We start from the raw sequence: 27,499 nt of genomic DNA, 5'->3' as shown, positions 1-27,499 counted from the left end.
TTTATGTCTTTATGTCCTCCGCTCTCAGAGGAAGGATGGCCGGGTTAAACGGAGATCGTAAGGGGAAGAAGGACGACAACGGGATCGGCACGGCCATCGACTTCATGCTTTCCAATGCCAAGCTGGTGCTTGGAGTGGGAGGAGCCGCCGTGCTGGGCATCGCAACTCTGGCTGTCAAAAGAGTAAGAGAGGAGAGGAGTGATGACGTAACCGTGTTCCTCACGCAACAACAATACATTACATTACATTACGATCATTTGGCAGACGCTTTTATCCAAAGCGCCTTACATTACATTACCACCCTCCGGTTCCCAAGCGGAAGCACTACCCACTGAGCCACTGCCTCACCTCACAATAACAATACGTCCCTCTGCTGGTCTTTGTTGTACAGATGTATGACCGAGCCATAAGTGCCCCCAGCAGCCCCACCAAGATGGAGCAGACGGGACAGAGGAGCTGGGAGGAACCAGCCTGGATGGGCTCCTCCCCACGAGTCCTGAACCGGGACATGAAGTCCACAGTCAGCAGGTCGCTCCAGTCTCTGCCTACGTCCTCACACTCGTTCCAACCAGGTGAGGATAACGGGGCCCCTTTACTGACCAACGGGGCAGATCACCCTGACAACAGTGTGATCTGCCCCATCGCTCAGTGCTGTAACCACACCTCTTAAAGGGACAGTACACCATTTTATCCAACCAAGATCATCCTCTTTCCACAAAGCTTTTAAAAGCCTGAGACCTACCTGTGTGTCAGTACAATATTCACCTTATTCTTCCTCCTGATTGTTATTTAATGCAGAACACTACTCCTTAAATGCTCTAATGTTATCACAAAAACAAGTTAACACATAGAAAAGTGTTCACTGGCTCCTGCACCGATATCAGCAAACTAATTGATCACAAACACGAAGAATGTCAGCCTCCCACTGTCACACTGTCACAGCTCAGAATGTTCCAGCCCAGCTTGACTCTGACTCACTTCCCTTCCCCCCCCTCAGACTGTCTGAGGCGGACCGTGGGTCGCGCCGCCCTGGGAGCCAGCGGCTCGGCTCAGACGGATCTGTCCCGGGCCCGGATGCGTCTCTCCCTGCAGGAGCACCTGTGGGTTTTCTACCAGAACAACGTCAACATCCCCGCCGATGAGCAGGCTACGGCCAGGAGGGCGGCGCTGGACATCTGCGCGGAGCTCCGGGTCTTCCTGCACGCCAAGCTGCCCGACATGCCCCTCAGAGAGATGTACCTCAGCGGGAGCCTCTACGACGACCTACAGGTAAAGGACAACAAACCCCTGCCCAAGTGTGGAGAACAGTCAGGGCTGCAAGTGTTGAGATGGAAACTGTGCTTCCTCCGTGTCCTAGGTGGTGACAGCCGACCACGCCCAGCTGATGGTGCCTATGATCCTGGAGAAGAACCTGTGGACGTCCATCCCTGGGGAAGACACCATCATGAACGTCCCGGGTTTCTGGCTGGTCCGCAGGGAGAACCTGGAGTATTTCCCACGGAACAGCAGCTACTGGGACCGCTGCATGGTGGGCGGTTACCTCTCGCCCAAGTCTGTCCTGGAGGTCTTCGATAAGCTGGTGGCCGGCTCCATTAACTGGCCGGCTATAGGCAGCGTCCTGGACTACGTGATCCGGCCGGTGGTCCCCTCAGAGACGCTGACCCTGGAGGTGCAGTATGAGACCAACCGTAAGCTCTATGTGGACTTTCTGCCGTTGCTGGTGATGGAGGACGGGACCTCGCTGATTGCCAAACCGCATCGATTGGCGGCCGAGCGCCACGAGAACTTGTGGCGGCAGAGCTTCCGCGTGGCCGAGACGGCACGGCTCAGGGCCCTGGACCAGGAGGACGGGGGCTGCAGGTGCGCCTGCCTCAAGGTGGCCAAAGCCGCCTGCAAGCTCAACCCCGCCCTCAGCCGGCTCAACTCCAGCCAGCTGACCAACGCCATCCTGCTGCTGAGTGAGAAAGAAAGGGACTGGACCCAGGAGGCGCTGGCCGACCGCTTCCTGCAACTTTTGCGAGCGCTAGTGGGACACCTAGAGGTCGGGAGGCTGCCGTGCGCCCTCGCCGCCAAGGTCAACCTGTTCTGCGAGCTGACTGAGCAGGAAGTGGACGAGCTGGGCTACACCCTCTACTGCGCCCTCTCAGATCCAGAGGAGCTGCTCAGAACTGCCGTCACTCAGCAGTCTCACCTCTGAAAGCCGGCAGCCCAAACGACCACCACTGTTTCTGTGGATAACAAAGACCCCAAGCCATAACCAGGGTCCCGCAAAGAACTGCCCCCGCATGGACGCGTCCTCGCCGTCTCCTGGATCCAAGAGCTCCCTTCTTTCTTTTTTTACTTTCTGCGCGGACGTGCGAGTCACAGTGTAGCAGTCACTCCAGACAAGACGGCAGCGTGGGGCCGGAGGTGCGATCAGCCAAGTCCACAGCAGCCCATGGCTCCCTAAAGCCGGTGTATTAATGGAGGAGCAGTGTGAGTGACGAGGCACTCTGTAACTAAACATTACACCGGAGCTCCAGGCCGGTGGTTTGAGTTGTGTCAGGGCGGGTAAACAGACGGGCTGTGATCATTAAACGTGTCGTGAAAGCATAAGGACTCTTCATTCATACAAAGGCTCTGTCATGATGTGTGTGTGTGTGTGTGTGTGTGTATCCTCTACATGTTTCCAGGGAGGTGTCACAGGCTGTGTGTGTGTGTGTGGGGAACATGTGCAGCTGGCATGCGTCGTGAATGAGGACACACTGGAGGTCGATGTGAAGATTAGAATGTAATGAGTCTCAGCCTGGTTATGAACTGGTTAAACATTCTGCAGCAAATCTGATTGAAATATGAACTAAAACACGGCACGGCAGTTTTATTGTTACGTTGGCTTAAATTTACAAATTCCTCCCAGCACTTGGATGTTAATCTATAGTTTCCTTTTCCAATGTCACCTCTGTTTCTCTTCACACAAATCTGATTTGCATACTTTTGCTTTTGTAAGCGATCTTATTAAGAGACCTCCAGAATGTGACTTTGTCCCCTGTCGGGTCCTTCAGCTCCTTCTGAAGGTGCTACACTGAGCAGCAATCTGATCAATAAAATGTTTCTGCCCCTAACTATAATCTGAGGTCCAGTGCTTCCCTGTGCCGGGTCAGAATCTCTGAGCTGTGCTCTGTGTTCATTCCTGCTTGTAGCTTCATTCACACACACACACTGTCAGCTCAGATTCAGATGATCCAGCTCTGTGTTGTTTCCTCATATTTGGTTCAGAACAGATAAGCTTTGTAAACTTATTTTAAAAAAGGTACAAAAGAATCCAGTGATAATTTCTGATGATTAATGCTTCTGTTGTAAATGAATCTGATATGTGTGTGGGATCTCTGCCAGTGTGGCTGTCATGGAAACACGGATGTAAACGGTTTGAGGATGGAAACGTAGCGGGAAGCTTTAGGTTCACGGACGACCAGAGAGATGCATGCTGGGTACTGGAGAATAGGATCCAGACCTTTTCAGAAGGCGGTCACTTGTCATTATTTCACATTTTCTTTTGGACCTCAGTCTGAAGCTAAACCCAGGGCTGGATTTGAACCCGAGCAGCTCCAGAGTGTGTGCCAGAGGTTAACAGGATGGTTCTGTGTGTTACCATCAAACGTGTGACACAGGCAGGTTGTCTGATGTGCATTTATATTCTGCTAAATCACTGCTGCTCCACTTCACAGCTGGGGTTCTGGACTCTGGGCTGGTACACAGCTGAGTGAAGTCATCGCTCACTCATCTATTATTATGGAACACTATAATAGCTCTAATAGCCTTAGAATGCAGAGGTATTGAGTAAATGTTTGTGAACAGTCTGTAGAGATGTGGCTCAGTTCAAACAGTCAGCATCCAGATAATGGGGTAACAATTTAATATTTTTCTATTTATTGTACATTTGTAACCAAAAAGAGTATTTATGTTTGCAATAATTCAGTCTCCATGTAAAGAACCATCTGTGCTTTGTTCTGGATGTATTTATATTCTGAGTGTTTTGTGTACAGGTTCAGCATCTTCCTTTGCTTACACACATTTCACACACACACACACACACACACTGCAGTGAGCAGAGGCACTGTGCCACGTGTTTAAAAGAAAAGAAGCAAACGCCCAAAGTAGATCTCTACCTCTACGTTGTGAAGATGAGCTTGATCATGTTGCTTGCATGCTGTGTAGTTTCCTGCTGGTGTTTTAATTTGCAGTTCAGTTTTGGAGTCAACTGCTACACAGCACTTTGTATACTTCAATAAATGTTATGAATATTCAGCTGTGCTCAGGCTTTCATTTCACTAACTGATGTTGATCATGAGCCCTAACCCACGTTCCATGTCTCTCCCTGCTTTACCAGGACCGGCTTTTGATCCAGTGAAGCCCGACTGATCCTCATGTACAGGTACTGTAAGAGCAGTGAGACCCACACAGCTGCCAAGATTAAATTCATTTATTATTAAATAAGCTTTTAGAGGCATGTTCACATAAAATTCTAATTTGCATGTTAAAAACTAGAGCAGTAAACTATAGTCCGAGTCCAGAGAAGCCGCAGAGTCTCTGAATTCTGACCACAAAGACTGAACAAAGCCTCGATTACAAAAACAAAATGGCAAAAATACAAACATTTGTTGTGTAGCATAAACGCATCAAACATCCTTTTCCAGTGAGTAAGTGACATCACTAGAGGCCTGATTCAAGTGGTTCTGACCTCTAAGGCCTCAAGATCTCAGGAAATGGTTTAACTTCTGCTTATTGAAAACAATACAAGATTGAGAAAATGTATTTTGGCATTGGTGGATTTAACCAAACAGTAATGCAGAAGTGGAAGCAGCTTCATACAAACACAGCGCCCTCTCCAGGCCTCCCCTCCTCTACTTGGCAGGAGCAAAACCCACCCGGTCAGCGTCCCTGTCAAACACAGTGTAGTACTTCCCAATGAATACATCTCCCAGGATCCACAGGGGCCCTGCAGGAGGAGGGATATCCATGGCCATGAAGCCTGACAGACAGATGGTGTGACCCATCTGAGACTCCTGCACCAGGAGAAAGACACAAGTTTAGCTTATACTGTACATTTCTCAATCCATTTGGTGCCACTGGTTCAAATGTAATCCAGTCGTCTCTACCTTCATGACGTAATCCTCTCCAGTTAGGTTAAACAGCTTCCCTCCAATGTTAAAGGAGATAACAGGGAGGGTCGGTATCTTCCTACAGTCGATCAAATACTAGAGGGAAAGAGACGAGAGACAGACAGATTGTCGTTTCATCAACTACAACAGCATGACAACAACTGACACTCGTTTGTTGACATCTACAGGCTTCCTGGATGTCAAGTCCACTTAAAGGAGCGACCTGCTTTTAATGATCTCCTTTCCCACAGTGACGGCGTGCAGCAGCGTTAATCTACCTCTCCCATCAGCAGCGGCAGCGCTCCGATTGCTTTGTGCAGCGCTCTGATTTCCTCCACAGGACCTACGAGCAGGGAAGTTCCCGTGTCGACAATCGCCTGGCAACCCGTTTTGCAGAGAGTCAGCTGTTGGCCAACTTCAATTCTGAGGAGAAAGCAGAAGGGGAGCAGCAGGGTAATGTGGAATATAAGAAAATCAACGCCTGAACATCAATATTTAACCACACTTGCCAAATTGCATCATGGGTGCACAAGTGTTGCTGGACATGTCTAACTCATTGGCTCACCTTGTTGCTTCAAGCTCATTGCCTGTTAGTCAAGTTCCTCTAAAACCTCATTGTGGAACTCGCTCTGTGATGAAAACAGATCAACCCACACTAATCTATGCTAGTTCCTCAATAGCGCACACAGGCACACATGGTTACTTTCTTTTACCCGTTCATCAAAATCTGCCAGTAGGCTTTGCGTGTGACATTGACATAGTGCAGCTCTCCGGTGTAGTACTGCGGGTCAGCTCCACCCAACATCAGCTCTCCTCCCACTGCTGCTGCTGGATCTCTGAAAGACAGCAGAGGGGCGTGGCCAAGCAGAGGAGATTAAAGTAATGTCATCATCTACATAAATCAGCGATGAGTCAAACCTGTCAGATGCTCCACCTCTTCCATAGAAAGATAAACTAGTGTCGCTAAACAAGCCAGTTTAGATACTGAGAGCTGTCCTACATAACTTTAACAGAAACATGTAGCACAGCTCTCAACACACTAAGGTGACCTGAAAGTAATGACAGTATTCAAATGAGTAGATTGTTTAACAGATTGGAGGTAAGGAAGCGTTCACACAACCTTCAGATAATTAGATGATAACGACACAGATCCCTTTCCCTCCATCAGCGACTCACCTGCTTATGTAGAAGGAGAAGATGTTCTGTGGCAGCAGTTTGGCGGCCATGGCCGTGTCAAACACTGGGGTGACCTTGGCCACGGATATGGAGGGGTAGCCCATCCCCAAGACCCCGTCGAACCGCGCCAAAGCAAACGTGATGCCAGGCTGTTTGACTGCTTCACCAAACTGCTGGCCCGTGACGGACAGGCCCGACACCTGAGAGCGGGGAGGAAGGGGGTGAAGATGAGGACCAAAAACCTGTATGCACCTTCATCATCATCAAGAAATGAGCCAACCCGCATCACAAAACTAATGTGCGTCAAGTCAAATACTTGTTTGTTTAGTTTATCTGCAGGCTGTTGCTTTCAAATGCCAGAATTCAGGCGACACCTCTTATTGACCTGCCATTTTTAAAACGAAGGTTCCTTCCCCTGAATTCCGGCACAGCTAATATTTAATGAAGTGATAGGAACGGCATGACTGCTTTAGCTGGACCGCGTGGCTCCACGGAGGGAGATAAGCGTACAGCAGCTACCAAACATTGCCTATTTACCCACAGACGCTGGATTGCAGCTAAATAAAAGGGCAGTGTGAGCGGGCGGGGGAATGTGAGGGAGCGTTTGTCAAACTCACAGAGACAGTGTCCCCACTGATGAAGCCAGACAAGCTGCCTCGGCCATACTGGATGGAGAACTCAGTGCCGTTTCGCGCATAAGTGCTGGACTTCCTTGAGTTGTACCGATGATGAAGCCCTGAACAGAACACAGCAGAAGCCAAAGTGAAAACACAGACTAAACATCATCCCCGACACACAAAGGTCAACGCTTTGCCCCGACTCACAGCAGGCCACGTCCATTAAGGAGCAGTGGATGGAGGGGACCCAGAGGTTGGAGGAGCCGGTGTCAAACAGCACCGTGAAGTCCTGGGGAGGAGAGCCGATGCTGATCACGCCGTAGTACTGAGCCTGAGGGGACAAAGCAGAAGAACTCAGTCATGAGCTGCTGCTGGAAAATACACACGTCTTTGTCCTCTTGTCTGGAAGAGCAAATGTTTTTGCATATTCAGAACTTGAAGATAATAGTAATCTAAATCGTTTTCTTTTGTAGAAAACTTTGCTGCTCCATCTGAATCCACTTGCTCCTCATTTGTAAGTGGGCTGAACATTGAAATCAGCTCTTGGCTTTTGTTGTTACTGGAAACCTCCAACCATGTAGGCAAACTCATGGACAAGACACTAAACTAAAAAGGAACAAATGTTTACTTAATAATTACTTCCTTGACTCTCGACCTTCATATTTGACTTTCAGACTGAGGAGGATAATCTGCCATGTTATTATAAATGCAGTTAATGTAGTTTTGGGTGAAATGTACAAACTAAGGAGAATGACTTGATTGTGGGGTTGGTATTGATTGAACATATTCAGACATACATCCATGAAGTTGGTGAGTTTCTCCACGGGGACTTTGGGAGAGTCTGTCGGGGAGAAAGCGGTGTCTGCGGCTCCGATGGCCTCTGCCAGATCCCGGAGCTGCTCCAGAGACAGGCCGTTATCGCTCATCAAGCGGCGGGCGCTTCTGGTTTTATGAAGCGGAACTCTGCAGAGATCAAAACATTAGGGCACAAGGCGCGTTCACGATGCGGATGCAAAGTGCCTAAGCTTCCGTCTGATTACGTTTATCTTACGAAGCATCAGTGCAGATTAACTGCAACAATACCATATGAACCAGCCGCCTGTGGCACTTTGCTATCAAACGGGGCGCTCCTACACCGTAGTGCGTCACCACTCTGACTTTACGGTAATCAGTGACTGCAGAATGTCGTTGGACGTATGCAGGTGTACTTTCCAAACAACCTGAAGTGCTGCAAGATGTTTTGTAAACTTGACCCGTCCGTCTACATGAAGGATTATACTGAGCATCATTCTGGAATCATTCAAGCTCGTTTGTTGATCGATGAAACAAAAAGGTGAAACGCATTTCACTTAAATCATGCGCACGCACGCGCTCATTTACGTGTTTCAAGCGCGTGCTTTGTTACCGTACAGGTCGCGCGCTCTAACGACGGAAACGCGAAAGGCAGCTGCGATCACTAACAAGTGAAGAGTCCGCACGTAATGAGAAACGCCTGAAGCCAATTATGACTTTTCCCACAGATGCATTACTCACTCACTGTTGCATTTAACAGAAGTGACATTTTAAATGAAATACAACTTACGGACAAACTCTTTACCTTATCATGGCAGCGCTGTGTGTTATCAGCAGAGCTCCCAATATAACAAATATATTCAATCGTGCCATTTGTGCCTCCATCGCTTGGGTTTGACTTCAGCCACCGGGAGGGCAAACAAACAATCCTCTATTTCTGCAGACTGAGAAAGATTCGGCTGTTTCCGTGACCTTTCGGTTTTGTTCTCTCCGGGCCCCTGTGATTGGAGGAAAAAAGTCCTCCAAATGTTCTTATTGGTACAAACCGAGAGACCATCATGTCGTGTCATCAATGTGGTTGCACGGGTTGCATCAAGTGACAGGAGAATGGCTGAGCACGTACCGGCCATGTTTAAAAAAACTAAGCTTATAAAACACCTCAAACAATAAAAGACACAAAGGCTTTGACCAGCTCTGCAGGCTTCAGTGTGCCTGCTGGCATGTGGACTTGTTTTCAGCCTCCAGTCACCCCGCAGCTGTTTTAATTATTAGTTGGTCCAAGTTTGAGCTGTCACTTACTGAGGAATTGTTTTGCATGTGGGGAACATAATGAGCAAAAACAAGGACATGAAGTTAACAGCTTATAGTTCAAGCACAGGAATGCCTCTTTCGAGTATCAATGTCAATAGAGGAAACCATAAGTATAAGCAGTGTTCACAGGAATTCACAGTGACTCATGTCAACCACTAAGCTGCTCTTCCTGATGAAGAACTGCGACAAAGTGTGGAAGTATATATGCGATAAAGGTTGCACAACACCAACTCACTCCACCTGTAGAACAAGTTACAGATGAAATCTCTAACATAGGCTAGACATCTACCCGAGACATCCAGTGTTGCCTAAAACACAGGAAAGCAGAAGACATAGACAAATATAAACACATGAAGCACTGTCCTTCATCCTATGTGCAGTTTATTTTACCTAAAGTTAATGAATATAAGTTTATAATTTTGTCTCATCTGATATTATAGCTGGACCGCAAACACACAATACGGTGAAATTATAAAGGTGGAACTTTTGGTGTGATTGTGTCAAAAAGGTGTAAATTCAGCTCTATGGTCATTAAGGATTCTGGGGTATGAAGGTTGTTTTGTTGGATTTTGTAGATTATTTCTGATTGAGTTGATTAATTGATTGATTGATTGATTGATTGATTAATTTGGTCTAACCCAGAGAGTTAAAGTTAAGAAAAAACACCTGTTGACAATGCCAGCTGATGGCGCTTGTGCTTGAGAAACTTTATTAAAACTTTGCCTATCTATGTTAAAAGAACATTCATTCCATAAAACAATACCCTCATGAGTTCACTGTTCTGCTTTATCCCTCCACTGGGGGTACTGATGTTCACTTATGATCCACCTTTCTATGGGCTAGTGTGTGTGTGTGTGTGTGTGTGTGTGTGTGTGTTAGTGAGTGTCCATGCACATCAAGTTTTGCAAAAAGTTGATCCACCCTCATTTTTTTCTTTGTGTTGGGACAGTCCCACACTCACACCCCTGTCAAGCGTCTTGAGGAACTGGAAGGCAGCGAGAGTGACACAGAGGCATCAGGCATCCGCGGCATCTGAGCACAGGAGCATGTTAATAAATGCTGTGAGAGTTGTTTGTGGGATCTCCGATTGAAGAAACAACAGGATATTGACAAAAAAATGGAGCCACAGCAGCTTCTCAGCAGGAACATGTTGGTAAGGACAATTTCTTCCCTTTGAATGTATGTTTTGAAAGAACTGAGGTAAAAGGTCAGGGAGAACAGGTTGTCGATTCTTTGTGTCAGCTTTACTTAACCTCACCTTTCTTCTATTCGTCTAATTTAGACATGTGACAGTGTGATGAACTTTACCTCCATGACTCACACGGTTGTGTTTCAAGTATACTGTATGCAGGTATACAATAAATCTCCTCGTGTTTTAGACACAACTTTTGATCTGAGGCACTTAAACTTAAAGACTCACAACACCAAAGAAACAATGGTGAACACATGACAAGACTGACAAATAACTGGACAAACAAGTGGAACAATCATGAGGATGCAGCAGCACAGTAACATGCTTCAAATATCTCTCTGAATTGTGTTACTGTAGCATGCAAACACATAGCACGCAACACATGTCCCGTCAGGAATTCTACCTGAACCTGATAATGATACTCATCTCAGTTGGGTTGTTTTTGAACTCTTGGATGGGAACCAGATCTTTGAGAGTATTATAATTATGGCATATTTTCTTCCTTGTGCTACCATGTGATGTTACCTATTACAATAGTCATGGGTGTTCCCTCAGTGTGTACTCAGCACTGTTGTTTTCTTTTGTAATGCAAACACTTTAATTGCAGGGTTTAAGTGAGAATCTGACTTCTCATCCAGCATTCAGAAAAAACATGACATAAAATATATCTGCCCCTAACATGACCTATTTAAACATGTTGTGAGGTAAGAGGTGAAGCAGCCCTCGATTTTGATACAGTCCGTACATTTACATGCACATTAAAGCACCATCATCAGATTGAAATTGCCATAATTTGAGTCAAGTTTACTCAAGGTAATTGACCTAGATTATGTCTTTGTAAACCAATTAAGTTAAGCACAAACAACCTATTATATTACAATTACCATAAGCAATGTTTACCTGCATTCCTAGTACTTCCGCTCATATACAGATTAGTCATGTGTGTTTTAATCCAATCAGTTCCAACCATTAACACATCCTTCTATGAGGTGTCACCTTAATTGTAGCAGACGCAAACTGAGGCATGTAAACAAGCTTTTGGTTGAAATCGATTAGCACTGGTTAAAAACAATGACTCGCACAAGAGTTGTCTCTGAGTTGTGTTAGTGGGGGAATGGGAAATGGAGGGTCCTAAAATGGTCTGTAGCTACAAAAAGACTCAGCAGTAAGCTCATCAAGTTTTACCAGAAGGTACAAGTAGAACTACCGATTCCCATCATTGTGTGTGTTCAAGATAGCAATCGGACCCTGATGTGTAAGAAGCAGGAAGTGGAAATAAAATGTATTCATTTGTATTGGCTACAGCCTCCAAAACCCCCAAGGAGGACAAAACTATCCATCAACTCCTATGAATCTGTGTCTTCCCAACCGGAACCAGAACCTGAATACCAAGACCTAGATTCACCATCGGTAAGAAAAACGGGTTGATTTTTTAATGAAATGACCGTCCCTGTGTGTGTATGGCTATATGTGTCTATATACTTGTACTATAGTATACTCCACCTGATTCTGAACACACCTGTAAATTCAAAAACATTCTTCACTTTTGGTTTTGGATCATTGCTATTAAATTTATCATTGTTTCCTATAGGCACCGACCCCCTCTGAGACCACATGCATGGAGAACCCCGCTGTCACTACCTCCAGCCAAACTGAGCCCCCCTCACTGGAACCTGAGTACCAAGATCCAGATCCAGATCCAGATCCAGATCCATCAATGGTAAGAATATGGAGATGCATTGTTATCAACTGACCATCTCTCTGCAGAAAGAGTAGAAGGATTTCTGGTTTATCTCTTTGGTTAGTGGGAGTTGGGAATGCTTGAGGTGTGGGACTGTGGGAAACCTTTGATAATGGTACCTTTTGACCCTGATAGAAGCAGGAGAAGCCAGAAATGGAAAATCAGCTTCCATTACTACATTACTGTTATTCACAAAAGCCACAAACCCCTCCACAACACCAACACCAGTGAAAGTGAAAGTGTTCAACCAGGGCATTTACTTTGATTTTTCTCCACAGCCACCAATCTCTCCTGAGGACACACGTACAGAGGACTCCGCCGCCTATAACACTGTGGAGAATTCTGAGGAACCAGAGTATGAGGAGCCAGATTCACCCACAATAAAAATGGTCAGATTTGTGTTATAAAAAGGTCTCATGCCTGACTGAAAGAAATATTTGATCTCTTTGGTCATTTTAAGATGCTTTGATTTTATTTTGATTGAAGTAACTTGCATGAATGTCTTGATATTGGTTAGATTACTGTTAGAAGCAGGAAAAACCAGAATTTGAACGTCATTTTCCTTTATTATTAGTATTCTCCACACCTAAAAGACTCGGCTGAGACAGAATGCCCGGAGGACACCAGCTTCTATGAACCTGTGGCCCCCTTAGAGGAACCTGAGCTTCAAGAACCAGACTCAGCTACGGTAAAAAAGCATCAAATTAATTTAAGGTTTATAATATCAGAACCTCAGACCCTGTTAGAATTAGAAGACATTAGAAGGAGAAAGTCATGTTCCTTTATTATTAATACTCCACACAGGCACCAGACTCCCCAGACTCCCCAGACTCCCCTGAGACCGCGGAGAGCCTCTACGATACTCTGCCACCTCCACGGGAACGCCTGAAACAAGAACCAGATTCAACCACGGTAAAAACATACATGTGTTTGTTACGAAACAAAGCCTCAATGCATAAATGAGTCAATACGTCTGAGTCAGTATTCAAAGGAAATTGAGATGCTTTGAGTCACTGTCATGTAACTTCCAAATTGCAAAACCGCCTTAATGAGTTTTCTAAAGGTTTTGATTCAAAATGAACAAAGTGTGACAGATAATAGGATGCCACACATTAGCATGGATGGAAATATGCATTCTTTAAGGATTTGAATATTAGTTTGCTTTATTTTCAGTCCCCACAGCCACCAGACTCCTCTGAGACAAAACCTGTGAAGAGCCCGTACAGCCTGTATGACACTCTGTCACGGGCACAGGGACGCAAGAAACAAGAACCAGTTCCATCTACAGTAAAGACATACTTACTAAAACGCATTATTTCTGCTTTATCTGGTAAATTTCTTTGGACATCCTTTAGAGGAAGCTGACAGTTTTACTGTGATTTGCTTTTCTGTCTCTTTTAGGTCGATTTGGGTGGATTTCTTTCTTTGTGTCTGTCAGTGACTTGTTGTACATCTTGATTGACTTTTCTGTGTCTTTTATCAGCCTGATGTCACGGAGGGAAACCAGTCAGAGCTTAGATTCAAACCGAAACCTCGTCCCAGGTCTAAGCAACTAAAAGCTTCGCTCAGTACTGACAGCAGTGTTGACTCTGTAGATGAAAATGCCAACAAACTTATTACAAAGGTGAGTTGAGCAACTGGAAAAGCTCTTTTCTCTGGCCAAAGGTACATGATCAAGATTTTATTTTGCTTCTCTGTATGCAGCTTAGATTGGTGTGTATTAGGTTGAGCTGCTGGTAACAACACATTTCATTGCTGTACTTTTGTTTTTTAGCCTCAACAAGAGCAAAACTCACCAGGCTGTAAGACATCTGACCCAGATTCTCCTTCTTCCGGTCCTCCAAATGACCCAAATGTGATCTACTGCACTATCTCTGACATGGTTAGTGGAAGCTTATGTCACCTCCAATTCTATGCTGATTATGAAAAATATCATATAGTTTCATTCTACTATTTAAATATTGCTCATATGTAAGGGGCAAGGTCATCATCATCATCACACACACACACACACACACACACACACAGACACACACACACACACACACACAGACACACACACACACACACACACACACAGACACACACACACATACACTCACAAACAGGGAACATGGCTGAAATGTGAGAGCACAAATTCAAAGAATGTTTTGAAACAATAACACCAGAACATCTGTGAATCAATCAATCTATGATAGAAATGTTCCTTCACATCAAGAACATAAGGCCTCTCTAATGTTGGTTTTGGCGCTTTGTAATCATTCTTCTAGCATCGATCTGTTAATAACGGATCACCGTCGCCTGCTTCCCGTCCTCAACCTGCACGTCCTCCCCCTCCCAACATCTATTATGAAAGACCACCTCCTGGAACTGGGCTTAAACCACAGGTAAGGGCGCGTGGAGACCAGGCCTCTACATCAGGCTGAACTGGATCAAATATATATTCCCAATGCTATAACACAGATATAATCATGGCAATTTAATATTCATCACAACATCTTGACAACAACAAATAGCAAAAGCAGGGTGGACACTTGCATTGCATTGCATGACTGATTCCCTCATGCAGAATCTGTTTTCTAAATCTCTTTGTACAGGGCGTCACTGGGGAGAATCAGAAGAGTAAGATGTACGCCGCCTTACCACCAACCTACAACGAGGCAGTGAGGCAATATGGGACTGTTGATAAGAGGAACTCGACTGAACGGGGAGCAGACTATCCGGCCCAACGCAAAGATGGACCTGAAGTCCCACCGCGGCCTGATCCAACACTCTACCCAAAACTCGGCAGCTACTCATCAAATTATAAGACCTCATCTTCACTGGTGACTAGAAAAACAAGTTCCTATTATATCCCAGGTCTATATGTTACTGTTATGACAATATCAACAACTTGGATGTAGCTGTTGTTGCGTGTCAGCTGCTGTAATAAAATGCCTGTCAATCAATCTGAGACTGATCACAGGCTCAGATCTCCTGGTATGCATTCCATTTAGGTGTGCCCCAGCAAGCCAGCGCCCAACTATTGTGAATACCAGCTCACTGACATGGAGGAATCTCAAAAATGTTTGCCACCAAAAAGCTCTCCTTCTCTATGCTCTAAAGAAATCTTCTCAAGGAAACAAATGATTTTTCCCTGTCTATCACAGCGAAGCACGACTTGTGAAAAACAACAACCGCCACCACCCAGCATCAAAGCACCACCACCGCCACACAACCAAATGTACAATGACATACAGGTGGACTCCTACCTGAAAGTTCTACCGGGGAAGCATTCTGAAACAGTAAGAGAGACAAGACAACACACACACACACACACACACACATGTACACACAGCTGCATATGAAAGCAAACACACTCAGGTCTATTTGAGTTCATTCATTTGTTTATTCTCATTTATTTCATGACTGTATTGTATGTGTTATTGTGTTTTTACTTTTAGTTTCAGTCTACGGTGACAGTTAACATACATGTACATTCACACAAATTGTATTTTTTATTTACTTTGAATCCAGTCATCTTTTCATAAGGGCTACCCAACAAATGGATCGACCGTGTCTCATAATGGAACACGCCACTCAAGAGTCACAACTCGTCAGTCTACCTTTCAGGAGTTAGAGGTAAAGCTTCCTGAGTGTTACATGTGTACATGTCTACATGGATTGGATTATCAAACATTCACCGGTTTCACTTGCACTTATTCTGTAGATGTAACTTCTAGAGGATTTTTTTTAGTTCTGATGTCATTTGGTACATTTGATTTGACGAGATTCAAGATTCAAGATGCTTACCTGTACCTACATGCATTCATTCATATGTAGTGAAGGGAAGTGAAAGGCTGACAGAGATTGTGCAAATAGCAACAACAAAATAAGTGGATAATTAATAATTTATTTATGGTGGATAATTAATAGTAAATGTAATGCATTATTATTTGTGCATTTTTGCTACGAGTCAAACAAATCTGTTTTTCTCAGGAAATCAATGGCATGTTGAGATGGCTGAGACGAGTGGAAAGTGAGTGTGACATTGTCTACATTACATACAGAAGTGTGTGCTCGTCTTATAAAACGCAATAAGGAAAGAACCAACAATCATAAGCTTTTTGTTGATTTTGTTACTTAAACTTCTATTAACTTTATATGAGTGTCCTCACTGCTAGATCCACCCCAGCCCAGTCCGTGTCTAACTCATCTTTGTGTTGGTGTTACTGCAGGAAATGGAAACATGGCTCCATCACTGTACGGCCTCGAAGTTGAGGAAGAAGTCAGGTAACAACAGGAAACCACCAACATTTCAGTCCCATTAATGTCACAATATTCCTATAGATTTCTACACTGTGCGTCATTACATCTGAGAGTAATACATCAGGGGAAAGATATAGATTTGGTGTGGGAAATCTATACTGACGATCAGTGTTCTTTATACACATGACTGATTTTCTAGTAATTGTTTTATTCCCTTAACTCATGACATCATCTTTGTCATTTTATCCATGCAGAGAATTTAATAAGAGAGCTGAGTGTGTGAGGAAGGGCATGCGTCTCTTCAATATCCTCATGATGAGACGCAGTGAGAGTCTGCGAGAGCAGATTTATGAGCTCACTGACATCTCAGACGGCCTGGACAAGATGATTAAGAAGAACAAAACCACAAAGACTGCTGGAGGGGCCACAGGTGCCGCGGGAGGGGCGGCTGTAGTCATGGGGATTGCCTTGGCTCCTGCAACACTGGGCGCCTCCCTGATTATTACAGCTATCGGTGCTGGCGTGGCGGCGTCAGCTGGGGGTATAAGTGCCCACAAGTTTAAAGTCAACAAGAAAATAGTAAACAGAAAGGCAGTTGACAGACTTGTATCGGACTACAGGGACAACATTGAGGACCTGGAGCATTGTCTGGCCTTTATCCTCGGTGGGATGAATGAGATGCGCAGGCACGACTTTGCCAGATTACAGAGGGGAGGAGCTCAGCTGGATGCATTGAAGATGGCACATCTGTCCCAGTCTGTGTTTAAGGATGACATGAACAAGCCCTTTACACCTGCAGGTGGGGGGGTGTCATCTGAAAAGCTGCTCCGGGATTTTGTTGAGGGAATGGATGAATGTTTTAAAACAGTCAAAGGAGAGCAGAAGCTGAGGGAGTCAAAGGAGAGCAGTTTTTCAAGTAGAGTTCGCCTGCTCGCTCAGAACCTGGAACATCAACTAATGCACATGAGTCATATGTGGGAATTGTTCTGTCAGATGTAGGATCCCCGCCCCTATATGTGTGTGTGTGTGTGTGTGTGTGTGTGTGTGTGTGTGTGCGTGTGTGTGCGTGTGTGTGTGACAGAGGAAGAGGCTTATGTTATACTAGTATGCTTTACTATTTGTAACAAAACTTTTACATGACTTTGATTTACCGAAACATCCTGTTCAACACACTGTAGCTGTACAAACTATTATTTCAAAATGCATTCTATTAAGTTAAATGTACTTGTGTATTAATAACATATTTATAAAATAATAAACAAAGCTGAGACTTTCCCTTGTCTGGAAACGAGTCTGGTTTGTTTGGAACAGAGGTATGCAAACCTTGGCGGAGTGATATGAACGTGGCCGATGCGGAAGGATACCGAAGCTCTTTGCTCGTAGACTCTTTATGCACGGCGCCCTTATCAGCGCCATTTCCTTTCTAAGCAGCAAATTCTTCGGTCGACTGAATTCCAGCACACCGCTTTCAGGGCGAAATGGCAGTGTAAACGTGTGTCGCGACTCCGCCTCAGCCGTCCAGACAGTGCATCCCTCCAGAGCACTGACTCACTTTTTAATTCAACAAAATGTCGTAAGTATAGTTTTCTTTTTAAACGATTTTGTCGTCGACGGGCTCTCGGGCCCGGGTTGGTCGCCTGTCTGTCTCGACGTCATTGTCACGAACAGCGAATTAATCTTGATAAAATGTAAATATATAAGAGATAAATGTGAGAAGTAACAGACTGAAGTGTAGTGTAGATGCACAAGAGCTTGATATGCGACCGAAATGTTTTTGAAGAAAGATAACAGAATTAATATTTAACGACGTGAACGCTTAAATTTCCACGAACCGCGTTGTTTCTAGTGGTCTCATTGTACCATTATGAACGCTCTAGTCACACTTTACTGTATTTGCATGCAGTCTTGATGTTATTATCTCATGATGGTGTCAGTGTCAAACGAGGACGACAGAAAAAAATGGGTCGTTTCCCCTTTGAGAGAAGATGGCGGCCGTAGCTGTGTAGGTGGGATGGAGAACAAAAGCAGAAGAGAACCAAATCTCGCGACACAAATAAGAAAGTTGAGCGAAGACGTACGGACAGGCCAATGACGTCATTTGAGTAATGTTTTGATATGGAGAAGTATTTAGTAGTTAATATAGCTTCTCTATTGGAAATGATTGAATAATAACCAAATAGTTAACAAACATTAGTTCAAAAAAATTTAATAGCAAATGGTCCACTTAATTCATTAATCCCTTGATTTTTTTCCACCATCAATAATTATGAAAAAGGGTAAACATATCTAAATGGCCAGCCAAGTAAATAAAAGGAATGAGGGATGATACGGATGCTTGGATCGGGTGTCCTCTTTATCTTCCCAAAGAGGAATTGAAAGCGTGATTGATGAAGTGCATTTATCAGAAAAGCTCCAGTTGACTTTGTATGATTCAGCCCTAATGTGGAAAAGGCCTGTTAAGTTCACTCTCTATGTCCATTTGACAGTGTGCCATGAATCTGGTGTCTGTAAATGTCTCCACAACATTGAAGAGAGAGGGGGGGGGGGGGGGGGGGGGGTTTATGGGCTGGTGATGTCACTGGGTTAGGGCGTGTAATGTGAAGCAGCAGTAATGCCATGATGGGGGCAGTGTTGGGCCTAGTAATGAAAATGATTAATACCATTACACTTTCTTGCAGTAGTTCCAGTATTTAACATATTTTTACTGAAACATTTGTTCAGACCTCAATCACAAACATTGTGTGTTAATTCCTTCCGTCTCGTCCTCAGGTCCCATGTGGAAACCCTCAGCTCTGCTGCATCCGACAGCATAAAAGAACCCAGCGCTTTCTTTGCATCGCCACACGCTCCGTTTGTGACCAACAACAGCCACTATGACCATGATGATGACCGACTCGCAGTTTGGCCTGGAAGACATGGAGGCCCTACTTTGGGGGCCTTCCTCTCCCATGGCTGACACCATGGGGTCCCTACTTTTCCAACCTGATCTAGAAGAAGAGCAAGGCGGAGGAGGGGGCACATCATTTGCCTCTCCCCTCACCACCTCATCGCTGTCTTCTTCCTCATCTCCTCCACCTTTTTACTCTCCTCCTCCTTCACCACCAGCCCTTCTTCACAGGGACAAAGCTGGTACTGAATTGGACCTGCTCTCCCTCCCCTCTTTGGCCCACTCTGGCCAGCTGGGAGTCCAAAGAGTTTCAGCTAAAGGTATTGAATGTGTAAACTGTATTTGTTACTAATGGTCTCAAAGCATTTGTTATTGTAAAGTTACTCAAAGGCGTGCAGCTATGAAACATCAGTCCCTGTCATTAATGCTGTGCCTTGTTTGTCTCTCCAGAGGACACATTTGGTGACATGGAGTGGATGACCGAGAGGGTGGACCTGACTGAGTTTGACCTGGATTCTCTCATTGGCTCTTGTAGCCCTGCTGAAGAGTCGCCCAGCTCTGAAGATGACTTCCTCGCCTCTTTAGATTGCTCAGTAGAGCTCGACAGCCTCCCCATCCCTTCCATCGCCACTCCCTCTACTTCTTCTACAGGTGTAAGTCCCCCGGCCCTCCCCCCAGCTTGTTCAGACCATTCTCTCCTTCCAGCGGTTGAACCTGCTTACCAAGGGCAGGAAGTTCCCTCCCCTCCCATGTGTGTCCCTGAGCCACAAGAGGAGCTGGAAATCAAATCTGAGCCAGTGTCTCCTGGGCCTTTCTCCCCCTCAGTTGATTCTCCCTGCTCCCCTGCCTACACCCTGGACCTAGGCAGTGAGGTGGATGTGTCCGAGTGTGAAGTCAAACCAGTGGGACCTTCAGTGGTTCCTCAGGTCCAGAGGATTGTGCTCTCCCTCTCACCAACCCGTATTGTCCTTGTCCTCGCCCCCAAAGATGAAGTGGCTGTCGCTACTGCCACTGTAACCACCGCCACACCAGAGATGGTCCAGATGTCCCCCGCTTCTCCATCGAGGTCCTACAAAAGCAGACCCTACCCCGATCCCAAATGCATAGCCGGCCCTCCCTCTCCCAATGCTGCCAGTGTCAGAGTCGACCCCCTCCGGGCAGCAAGTGGAGGTGGACGGGGAACCTTGAAAGCACCCAAAGACAGGAAGCTGAAGAAGATGGCCCAGAACAAGACGGCAGCCACCCGTTACCGGCAGAAGAAGAGGGCTGAGCAGGACGCGCTTCTGTCAGAGTTCTCTGTCCTGGAGAGGAAGAACATGGCGCTTGCAGAGAAGGCAGAGTCCATGGCCAGAGAGATCGAGTACCTCAAAGAGCTGATGGAGGAGGTGCGCACAACCAGGATCAACAAGGGTCTGAGTGCTGACCCTTAGTGGGTGACAGCATAGATGAGGCGTTGGTGTGTTGAATCAGAAGTGGAATGATGTAGAAAGTGAAAGTTTTTGTTTTTTTAATTCAGCATAGTATGACTTTAAACACCCTGCATGTTTTCAATGCCCAGTATAACTCAATAATAATAACATAACTGATATATTCTGTCATTTAGAAAAGTTCTCTGTGAAAACCTTCAAGTATTTCCTGCTGTAAACCTGAGTGCTGTTCATGCCTATACTCTAACTCTGGACCTTTAGTAACTTGCCAGTAGGGTTCTAATCTGTATTTCTGTCTACTATATCCTGCTGTATGTAAGCATCTCTGAATAAAGAGTTTTTAACCCAAATGACACTTTGTTTTGATTCTGTGAGCCTCATCTTTGTTGTACAGGATATTATAAGAATCTACCCAATGTGTCAATGTATCGATCCAGAAACATGGAGTCTTAAGGGTCAAACCTATAAACTAAATTTTTTCTGAGGGTGTCAATGCCTTATATGGAACAGGGTTCTGATGGGTTCTACACTTACAGACGCCTACGGCAGCTCTGAGAGTTCTAAACTCCAAATGAAGAGTCTGTCTCGCCTCAGCATTGAAGTTCTATAAGAAGGGTTGAGCGCCACCTAGTGATGATTCTGGAGAATGATTTTTTTCCTCTGATGTATTTTGTCTAAACACTGAGCCACAGAAACCAGAAAGGAAGAAAGGAGAAATACACCCCAACATATCCACATCTTTTATTGTAGCTGTCCGAGGATGAACAGAGTTAGTTCACTGATGATGTCATCACCATTGAGTAAGGACCACACAGGAGGAGACGTCACTTTGGCTACAGTAAACTGGTAAAACACAGTGCAAAATGCTCTTCTAATACAATGTAACATATTTTACACTGCAGTATACATGACTTATACAATGTATTCACAGGTGGAGTGGACGCCCCGCTGAAGGTTTGAAGCATCCTCATAACAAACTGTGAAGTCATGCCGGTCACAATAAGTGCTGCGGTCGCCTATGTCACTAGATGAAGCACACAGTTCTTTAATAAGCTGCATTATTTGTATAAAATGTGTGTTTTGCTCTTCTTCTACCACATGGCAGTGCTGTTGGTCACCTATGGCACCTTCACACCCCGCTGTGCCAGTCTGAACAGTGCTGGGCGTGATTTTTCTTCTTCACATTTTTTGCTATCATAAAGGTTAAGGATGTGACGTCATACCAGAAATTCACATTGACTTGCTCGAGGCAAGATTGAGAAGAATAAGAAGTGAGGTTGCCTGTAAGACTGTATAGGCACTCGTATATCTGCATGCGCTGTCTGAACATGCCTCTGGAAGTGGAAGATAAATATAGTTTAGTACTGATGTCAGGAGCAGATGTCTGAAGGATGTAGAAAAACGTTAGCAGGTAGTTAAAGCTCTATCTGACGTCTAACGATTCATGAGGTTATCTTGTTTCTGAAGCATGCCAAAGCCGGATGTAGCCTACAGGGCACAGCAGCGCCCCCCTGCGGGGACGTACTACCTGAATCTACCTTGTCAAAGCTGCGCTGGATGCGTGTGACCACAAAGCAGCAGAGCAGAGGCAGCAGCCAGGCGAGCTGCTCCGCGGGGATCCGAGCCTGCACACATTTAATGCAGCTTTTCTTATTTTTCTTGAGTTCCCCTTGAGCATGAGCGGCGCTGGTGCGTGGTGAGCTGCATTACTACAATTTCTTTGATTTGATTCAATTTATTTCTGGCACAACAAATCCAAGTGGGTTTTTTTTTTTTTTTACACACCAAGTGCAAACACAGACAAATCTAACTTGAACATCTATTTCAGTTAATATTTCAGTCACATCTTGCAGTTTTGCATGAAGCATTTATCAGCGTTTCTCTTAATGCGCCACATTTTACCCCAGGGGGACGAATTCCACCCAGAGTGGCTGAGCAGGGACTAAATGAATGCTAATGAAGAGGAAACTATTAACTATCACTCACGTCGTAGATCAGTGTTACTACATGTTGGAGTTCTGATGGTGTACTAATGATACTCGAGTACACAAACAACACAATGGAATCTTCTTTTCTTTTCAATACGCGTGTGTGTACACATTCTAGGGCACATCATTATCTTTTGCCACATTAGCCATTTTTTGGGATGAGAGGAAAGCATATCTTTGATTATTTTGCAGCGGGTGAGTTTCATTCAGCCTATTTCCTTGCTTCAAACTTAACATAAGCAGCAGTTTTTGTACACTTTAGTCATGAGTCCTACAGTCCATACTACCTGGTCATGAGACCCCAAATCACCCGAAAGCAACCTGACATGATGCACCATTTCTGGGCAGATTGCATCATTCGGTGGGCTTTCATTTTGGAATACAAAGCACACTAGCGAGTCTGTGCAGTCTGAACAGAGAATAACAATGACTGCTACTTCTTTACTGTAACACTGCAATGCTGAAACTGTGTCTCCTTCGCAGCAGTCGATATCTGTGAACGTGCTCGTGAACACTGATCGAGCTCTGGCCCATGGGAGCAGAACTCCGGTTGTTTGAGGAGAGCACATGGAGCTTTTGGTCTCACATGAACTTATTCATTGGGTTGAGGTCAAGCTTTGCTCAGGGATCAGTAAGTTCGGTCTATACAAGTCTAACACAGAACTACTCGTCACAGAACTCCTGTCAGAACCCTCTGTTTGATCTGAGTTTCACCTTAAACTCTTCAGAGTTGCAGAGGGATATCTAGATGAGGTTTATAGTTACATGAGGTGATGTTTGGGTCTATTGAAGACTCACTGAAGAGCATAGACAAAAAGCAGGACCACTTTCCTTTCACCGTGTCACTGGACCTGGCATCCTCGACAGTCATCCTCGGGTTCAGTGTTGTCCGACGAATACGAGCTCTCTTCACTCACTGTCAAACGCAAACACAACGGCATTAGTCCTGCTGTGAAAACAACTGGAATGGATTAGAAACAAATATCAGACAGTGAAGCAAATTAAACGAGAAACTAAGATTAGTCTGTTTCATCTGTCTGTGAATTGAGCTCCATTAAATGCAGTGATGAGAATATGCTGGGCCGTCCCGTTTACATGTGGACAATAAGAACAACACGATTCTCTTTTAGTAAATATGACATGGCTGGCTGCCTCGCTTGTGAGGGGTTGGCAGGCAGAGCTCAGGTCGCTTTGATTGATTCATAACTGCGACCGCACATCTGCTGGTGTTGAATAAACATTCTGTTATCAGAGAGGCGGTACCGTCTCCCTCCCCTCTTTTTTTAATGCTGTAGCCACTCCCGACTCCTCTGGCCATCATCATAGAGCGATCCAGGGCGTTAGAGATGCTTGGCTTATGTCTTTTGAAGTATATTGGGGCCTTAAATCGACCTGAGCCATTATTTCTATACAATATCTAGCATGTGAGAGGTCAGTTAGATGTTAAAAGCTTTGTGTCGGAGCAGGAGACATGCACAGTCATAGGCCACACTGCATCCAGGGGGGTTGCAAATACACTCGGTGACTACTAATCAACCTGGCAGGCATTGAAGTAAATAAAAACAGGAACTTACGCCACTCGGTCTGAATGGGGAGGAAGGCCTTGTCACCGTTCTCCCTGATCATCTCCTCTATCTTGTCGAGCAGGACTGAGACGCTCCTGTCTTTGCCAGGGGTCTTACTGTCCATCACATGGTAATAGTTCCCACAGTACTCAAGCAGTCTTTGCAGCTCCCGCCCTCCCCTCAGAATGTGGTCCTCGATGGGAGTATGGCCCAGCCAGTCGCCACAGCTGAATAGCACCATGGTATGGAGACACGCACTGTCACCAAACAGAGTCTCAATGTGAGCCAGGAGCGTTCTCCTCTTCCTCGCCGTGAGGGACGAGACAACAGGGAGGACCAGCAGCAGGGTGTGGGGTCCAGGTCGCAGGAGGGCTGCTCCGCGCTGGGACTCCTGGCGGATCCGCTTTGGGGTTCGCCTCACTGAGAACCAGTCCCACCCTGGGGTGTCAACGATAGTGACCCGACGTCCCGACACCAGAGCCTGCCTCCTGAGGCACAGCTCTGTCTCCTGGCCTGACTCAAAGTACCGCCGACCCAGGATACAGTTCCCCACAGAGCTCTTCCCAACACCCTTCCAGCCCAGCAGCAGCACCCTCAACTCTGTAAAACCAGGGAGAGAGAGAGAGAGAGAGAGAGAGAGAGAGAGAGAGAGAGAGAGAGAGAGAGAGAGAGAGGGAGAGGGAGAGAAAGCAAAGCAGTTTAAGAACACATGTGCACCCATCTCCCCCTCTTTTTTTATGACTCACTAACAAACACACACACACACACACACACCTCTGGGGGGTCCTCCTATCATCTGGTCCCTCTGTCTGGCGTGCTCCTCCATCCTCATCCTCTCCTCCTCCAGAGCTCTCCTGGCTTGCTCCTCTTCCAGTAAAATGAGCTCATTCACCTCAAAGTACCAGCCTGAGGAAAGCAACCATACACTTATTTATTATAATACTATACAATTAAACTGCTTTATAACACATTTCCATTGTTCATTTCTATTGATTGTTTAATAAGATAATGGTGGGAACAAAGAAATGAGGAGCGTGGCGTCTCCTGAACCTTACCTTGGTTGTCAGTGATCATTTCCTCCACCTTCTCCATCAGCTCAGGTACCTGTGTGTTGTCCTCTGAGTCTTTACGAGTGTTATCAAAGGCATGGTACCTGCAGGTGGAGCAGAGTTTCAGTCTTTGTGAGGCAGACGTGATGGTACAGAGGATGAGAGGGACTCTGGAATAGGGGGGGGGGCTCAGAAATGAGATTTGTTAAGAGAAACAAAAAGACAAACCTGCTTCCACATCTTTCCACCAGCCACTGCAGCGGCTCTCCAGTGAGGGATATGTGCTCCTCAATGAAGACACCTTTCTGTAGCTTGTCCACCCCAGTAAAAAGCACCATGGAGTACCTCCAGGTCCCTCCACCCAGGGCCCCCAACTGCTCCTCTGCAGCCCTCTTCTGGGTCTCAGTGAAGGGCTGGGTGACGGACACCACCAGGAGGATAGCGTGGGGACCAGGAGGGCAGAGAATGGCGCCCATGCACGGCCCCTCGCTGTCCAGGCTCGGCGTTGGCCGCGCCGGGGTGTCTGACTCAGCACCGGCATCATCGTTATTGTCAGCATCGTCATCGTCATCATCGTCTGGGTCAATGGGAGTGGCCCACTGTGGGGTATCGACCACAGTGACACGTCGCCCGTAGATCTCCGTTTGGCCTACGTTGCTGTGGGTCGTCTCCGTCCCGGCATCGAACACTTCATCCCCCAGAATGGTGTTAGCGGTGGAGGTCTTACCAGACTGTGAGCCCCCTAAGAGCAGAAGCCTGCGCTCAGGTGGGTGGCGACTCCTGTGGTCCCCTGTGGTCAAATAATAAGATCAGACTCACTTTAACTTTCAAGATATCCTGATCCATGGAGCAAGGATCAACCACAACATTGATCGTTCTGCTTTAAGAAATGATCTTCATCAAAGCTGTCATATGTCTAAGGTCTCATCTTCCTCTTGTCCCCAGAAGGATTCTGTTGAGGAGGCTGACAATTTGTACCAACATCAGCATTCCCTCCGCTGCATCATAATGTTTCTATCTGAGCTCTCCGTCTCACGCGTTCACTTGTCCTCATTTCTGTCCTCTCTCCTTATTTATTCTAGTGCCCTTCCTCCCTACCTCCCCTCCTTCACCTTCATTCCTCACTGTATCATTTCTCTCCCTACCCCTCTTAGTTTCCCTCCTCTGTGTTTTCCTCCGTCCCTTAGCGTTTGGTGAAAAAAAAATGGGTCAGAGAAGAACCTCGGACTCCTTCCAGAGAGAATGGCATGTAGGCAGGATATGATTCACTTGAACAATAACAAATATTTTAATACACTGGCCCCATGCATGTAATCTGAGAAGATGGCAAGATGAACGTTGCTTGTTCTATGAAGATGACATGAGATGTTAGAGATGTTACTGCTGGCTTTCCATGAGAGCTGCTAAACACAGGAAGTGGACTCAAGCAACAGTTTTCCAGTATTGTGTGTATAGTGAGATGATGCTGTGAGTTTAGCTTTGATGCTGTGAAGGAGCCGTTGAACACAAGCTGCAGCGAGGCATGTGTGACATGGGATGGAGAACCATCACTTACCAGTGTCAGAGCCAGAGGACAAAGCAGCCATCTTGTGTGTAGAACCTCTGGCTTCCTCCTCTTCGCCCCCCCTCCTCCTTCTCCTTCTCACCTCCAGGTTGACTTCTTCTTCTTTCCCTCTTCACAAAACAGAAGAGTGTGAGGCGACGGAGCCTGAGTGGTCTGTGAGAGGCTGGTGACTCAAATGCTTCTTGGCTCTCTCTCTCATTCTACTGCAGTGTAACACACTCTATCTTCTGCCCCCTCTGTATGCCCCTCTCTCTGTGCCTCCTCTGCCATTCAACCTCTCCTCCTCTTTTTTCTATCTATTATCCTCCCGCCTCCCAACCGAGGAACAGCTATTTTCTATCTTTCCCTCTGAATCTCCTGTCCTCGTCTTGTCTCTGTTGCTCTCTTCCTCTGTCTCCCTCGGAATTTATTTATCTGTCTGAGCAGAGAGGACAGCTTGTGCAATGCAGGCAACCAGGAGCCAAAACCAGTCCTGCCGCTGCAGCAGTTCCAGGAAGGTGTCTCGTCATTTTCTGATGAAAAACAGAGGAAGCTGTTCCTCCCACTCCCTCATATCACACAGCAGCAATGTGGCACTGTATAGAGACTGCAGCTAGAGGACAGATGGAGAGAGGGAGAGGAGAGAGAGAGAGAGAGAGAGAGAGAGAGAGAGAGAGAGAGAGAGAGAGAGAGAGAGAGAGAGCGAGAGAGCGCACTCTGTTCTCTGTTTACAGCTGAAGTATTCCCCAGCTGCTGCATCAAGCATACACACAGTTTATGTGATGCCCACAGACATGGAAATGTTATGAAACACGAAGAAGATGT

At 45.9% G+C, this 27,499-nt stretch overlaps 5 protein-coding genes across 6 annotated transcripts; 3 read left to right on the top strand and 2 right to left on the bottom strand.

Annotated features, from left to right (window-relative positions):
• The first annotated feature begins 35 nt into the window (after positions 1-35).
• mief1 (mitochondrial elongation factor 1) lies at positions 36-4,407 on the top strand. Its single transcript, XM_076164526.1, has 4 exons — positions 36-182; positions 392-572; positions 998-1,269; positions 1,358-4,407. Exons 1-4 carry the CDS (start codon positions 36-38, stop codon positions 2,195-2,197), a joined length of 1,440 nt encoding a protein of 479 aa, XP_076020641.1. The 3' UTR covers positions 2,198-4,407.
• Positions 4,408-4,444: 37 nt separating this feature from the next.
• On the bottom strand, positions 4,445-8,699 carry napsa (napsin A aspartic peptidase). The gene is made up of 9 exons (XM_076164527.1): positions 8,529-8,699; positions 7,729-7,894; positions 7,139-7,262; positions 6,932-7,050; positions 6,315-6,514; positions 5,852-5,974; positions 5,417-5,561; positions 5,136-5,234; positions 4,445-5,042 (listed from the first exon to the last, which is right to left on the bottom strand). Exons 1-9 carry the CDS (start codon positions 8,606-8,608, stop codon positions 4,881-4,883), a joined length of 1,218 nt encoding a protein of 405 aa, XP_076020642.1. The 5' UTR covers positions 8,609-8,699; the 3' UTR covers positions 4,445-4,880.
• Positions 8,700-9,909: 1,210 nt separating this feature from the next.
• LOC143011610 (uncharacterized) lies at positions 9,910-17,462 on the top strand. Of its 2 annotated transcripts, XM_076164530.1 has the most exons (16): positions 9,910-10,187; positions 11,532-11,636; positions 11,818-11,946; positions 12,246-12,356; positions 12,542-12,655; positions 12,772-12,879; positions 13,141-13,254; positions 13,451-13,591; positions 13,742-13,849; positions 14,238-14,354; positions 14,565-14,792; positions 15,117-15,251; positions 15,484-15,588; positions 15,946-15,985; positions 16,185-16,239; positions 16,470-17,462. In XM_076164530.1, the coding sequence occupies exons 1-16, from the start codon at positions 10,152-10,154 to the stop codon at positions 17,212-17,214; spliced, it is 2,391 nt and encodes a 796-aa protein (XP_076020645.1). In that variant the 5' UTR covers positions 9,910-10,151; the 3' UTR covers positions 17,215-17,462. The 2 variants fall into 2 exon arrangements, with proteins under 2 accessions (XP_076020645.1, XP_076020646.1); XM_076164531.1 differs by lacking the exon at positions 13,141-13,254.
• Positions 17,463-17,620: 158 nt separating this feature from the next.
• Positions 17,621-20,882, top strand: atf4b (activating transcription factor 4b). Its single transcript, XM_076164532.1, has 3 exons — positions 17,621-17,788; positions 18,985-19,422; positions 19,553-20,882. The coding sequence occupies exons 2-3, from the start codon at positions 19,089-19,091 to the stop codon at positions 20,530-20,532; spliced, it is 1,314 nt and encodes a 437-aa protein (XP_076020647.1). The 5' UTR covers positions 17,621-17,788; positions 18,985-19,088; the 3' UTR covers positions 20,533-20,882.
• Positions 20,883-22,680: 1,798 nt separating this feature from the next.
• LOC143011675 (GTPase IMAP family member 8) lies at positions 22,681-27,256 on the bottom strand. Its single transcript, XM_076164642.1, has 6 exons — positions 26,687-27,256; positions 25,360-25,921; positions 25,138-25,235; positions 24,857-24,988; positions 24,092-24,682; positions 22,681-23,433 (listed from the first exon to the last, which is right to left on the bottom strand). The coding sequence occupies exons 1-6, from the start codon at positions 26,715-26,717 to the stop codon at positions 23,360-23,362; spliced, it is 1,488 nt and encodes a 495-aa protein (XP_076020757.1). The 5' UTR covers positions 26,718-27,256; the 3' UTR covers positions 22,681-23,359.
• Positions 27,257-27,499: the final 243 nt, after the last annotated feature.

The sequence above is a fragment of the Genypterus blacodes genome, unplaced genomic scaffold, assembly GCF_046128005.1.
Source record: "Genypterus blacodes isolate CSIRO-AG114 ecotype Tasmania unplaced genomic scaffold, CSIRO-AGI_Gbla_v1 ptg000137l_1, whole genome shotgun sequence".
Lineage (NCBI taxonomy): Eukaryota > Metazoa > Chordata > Actinopteri > Ophidiiformes > Ophidiidae > Genypterus > Genypterus blacodes.
Note: the sequence above shows the minus strand (reverse complement) of the source record. Positions and strands in the feature narration are given on the sequence as shown.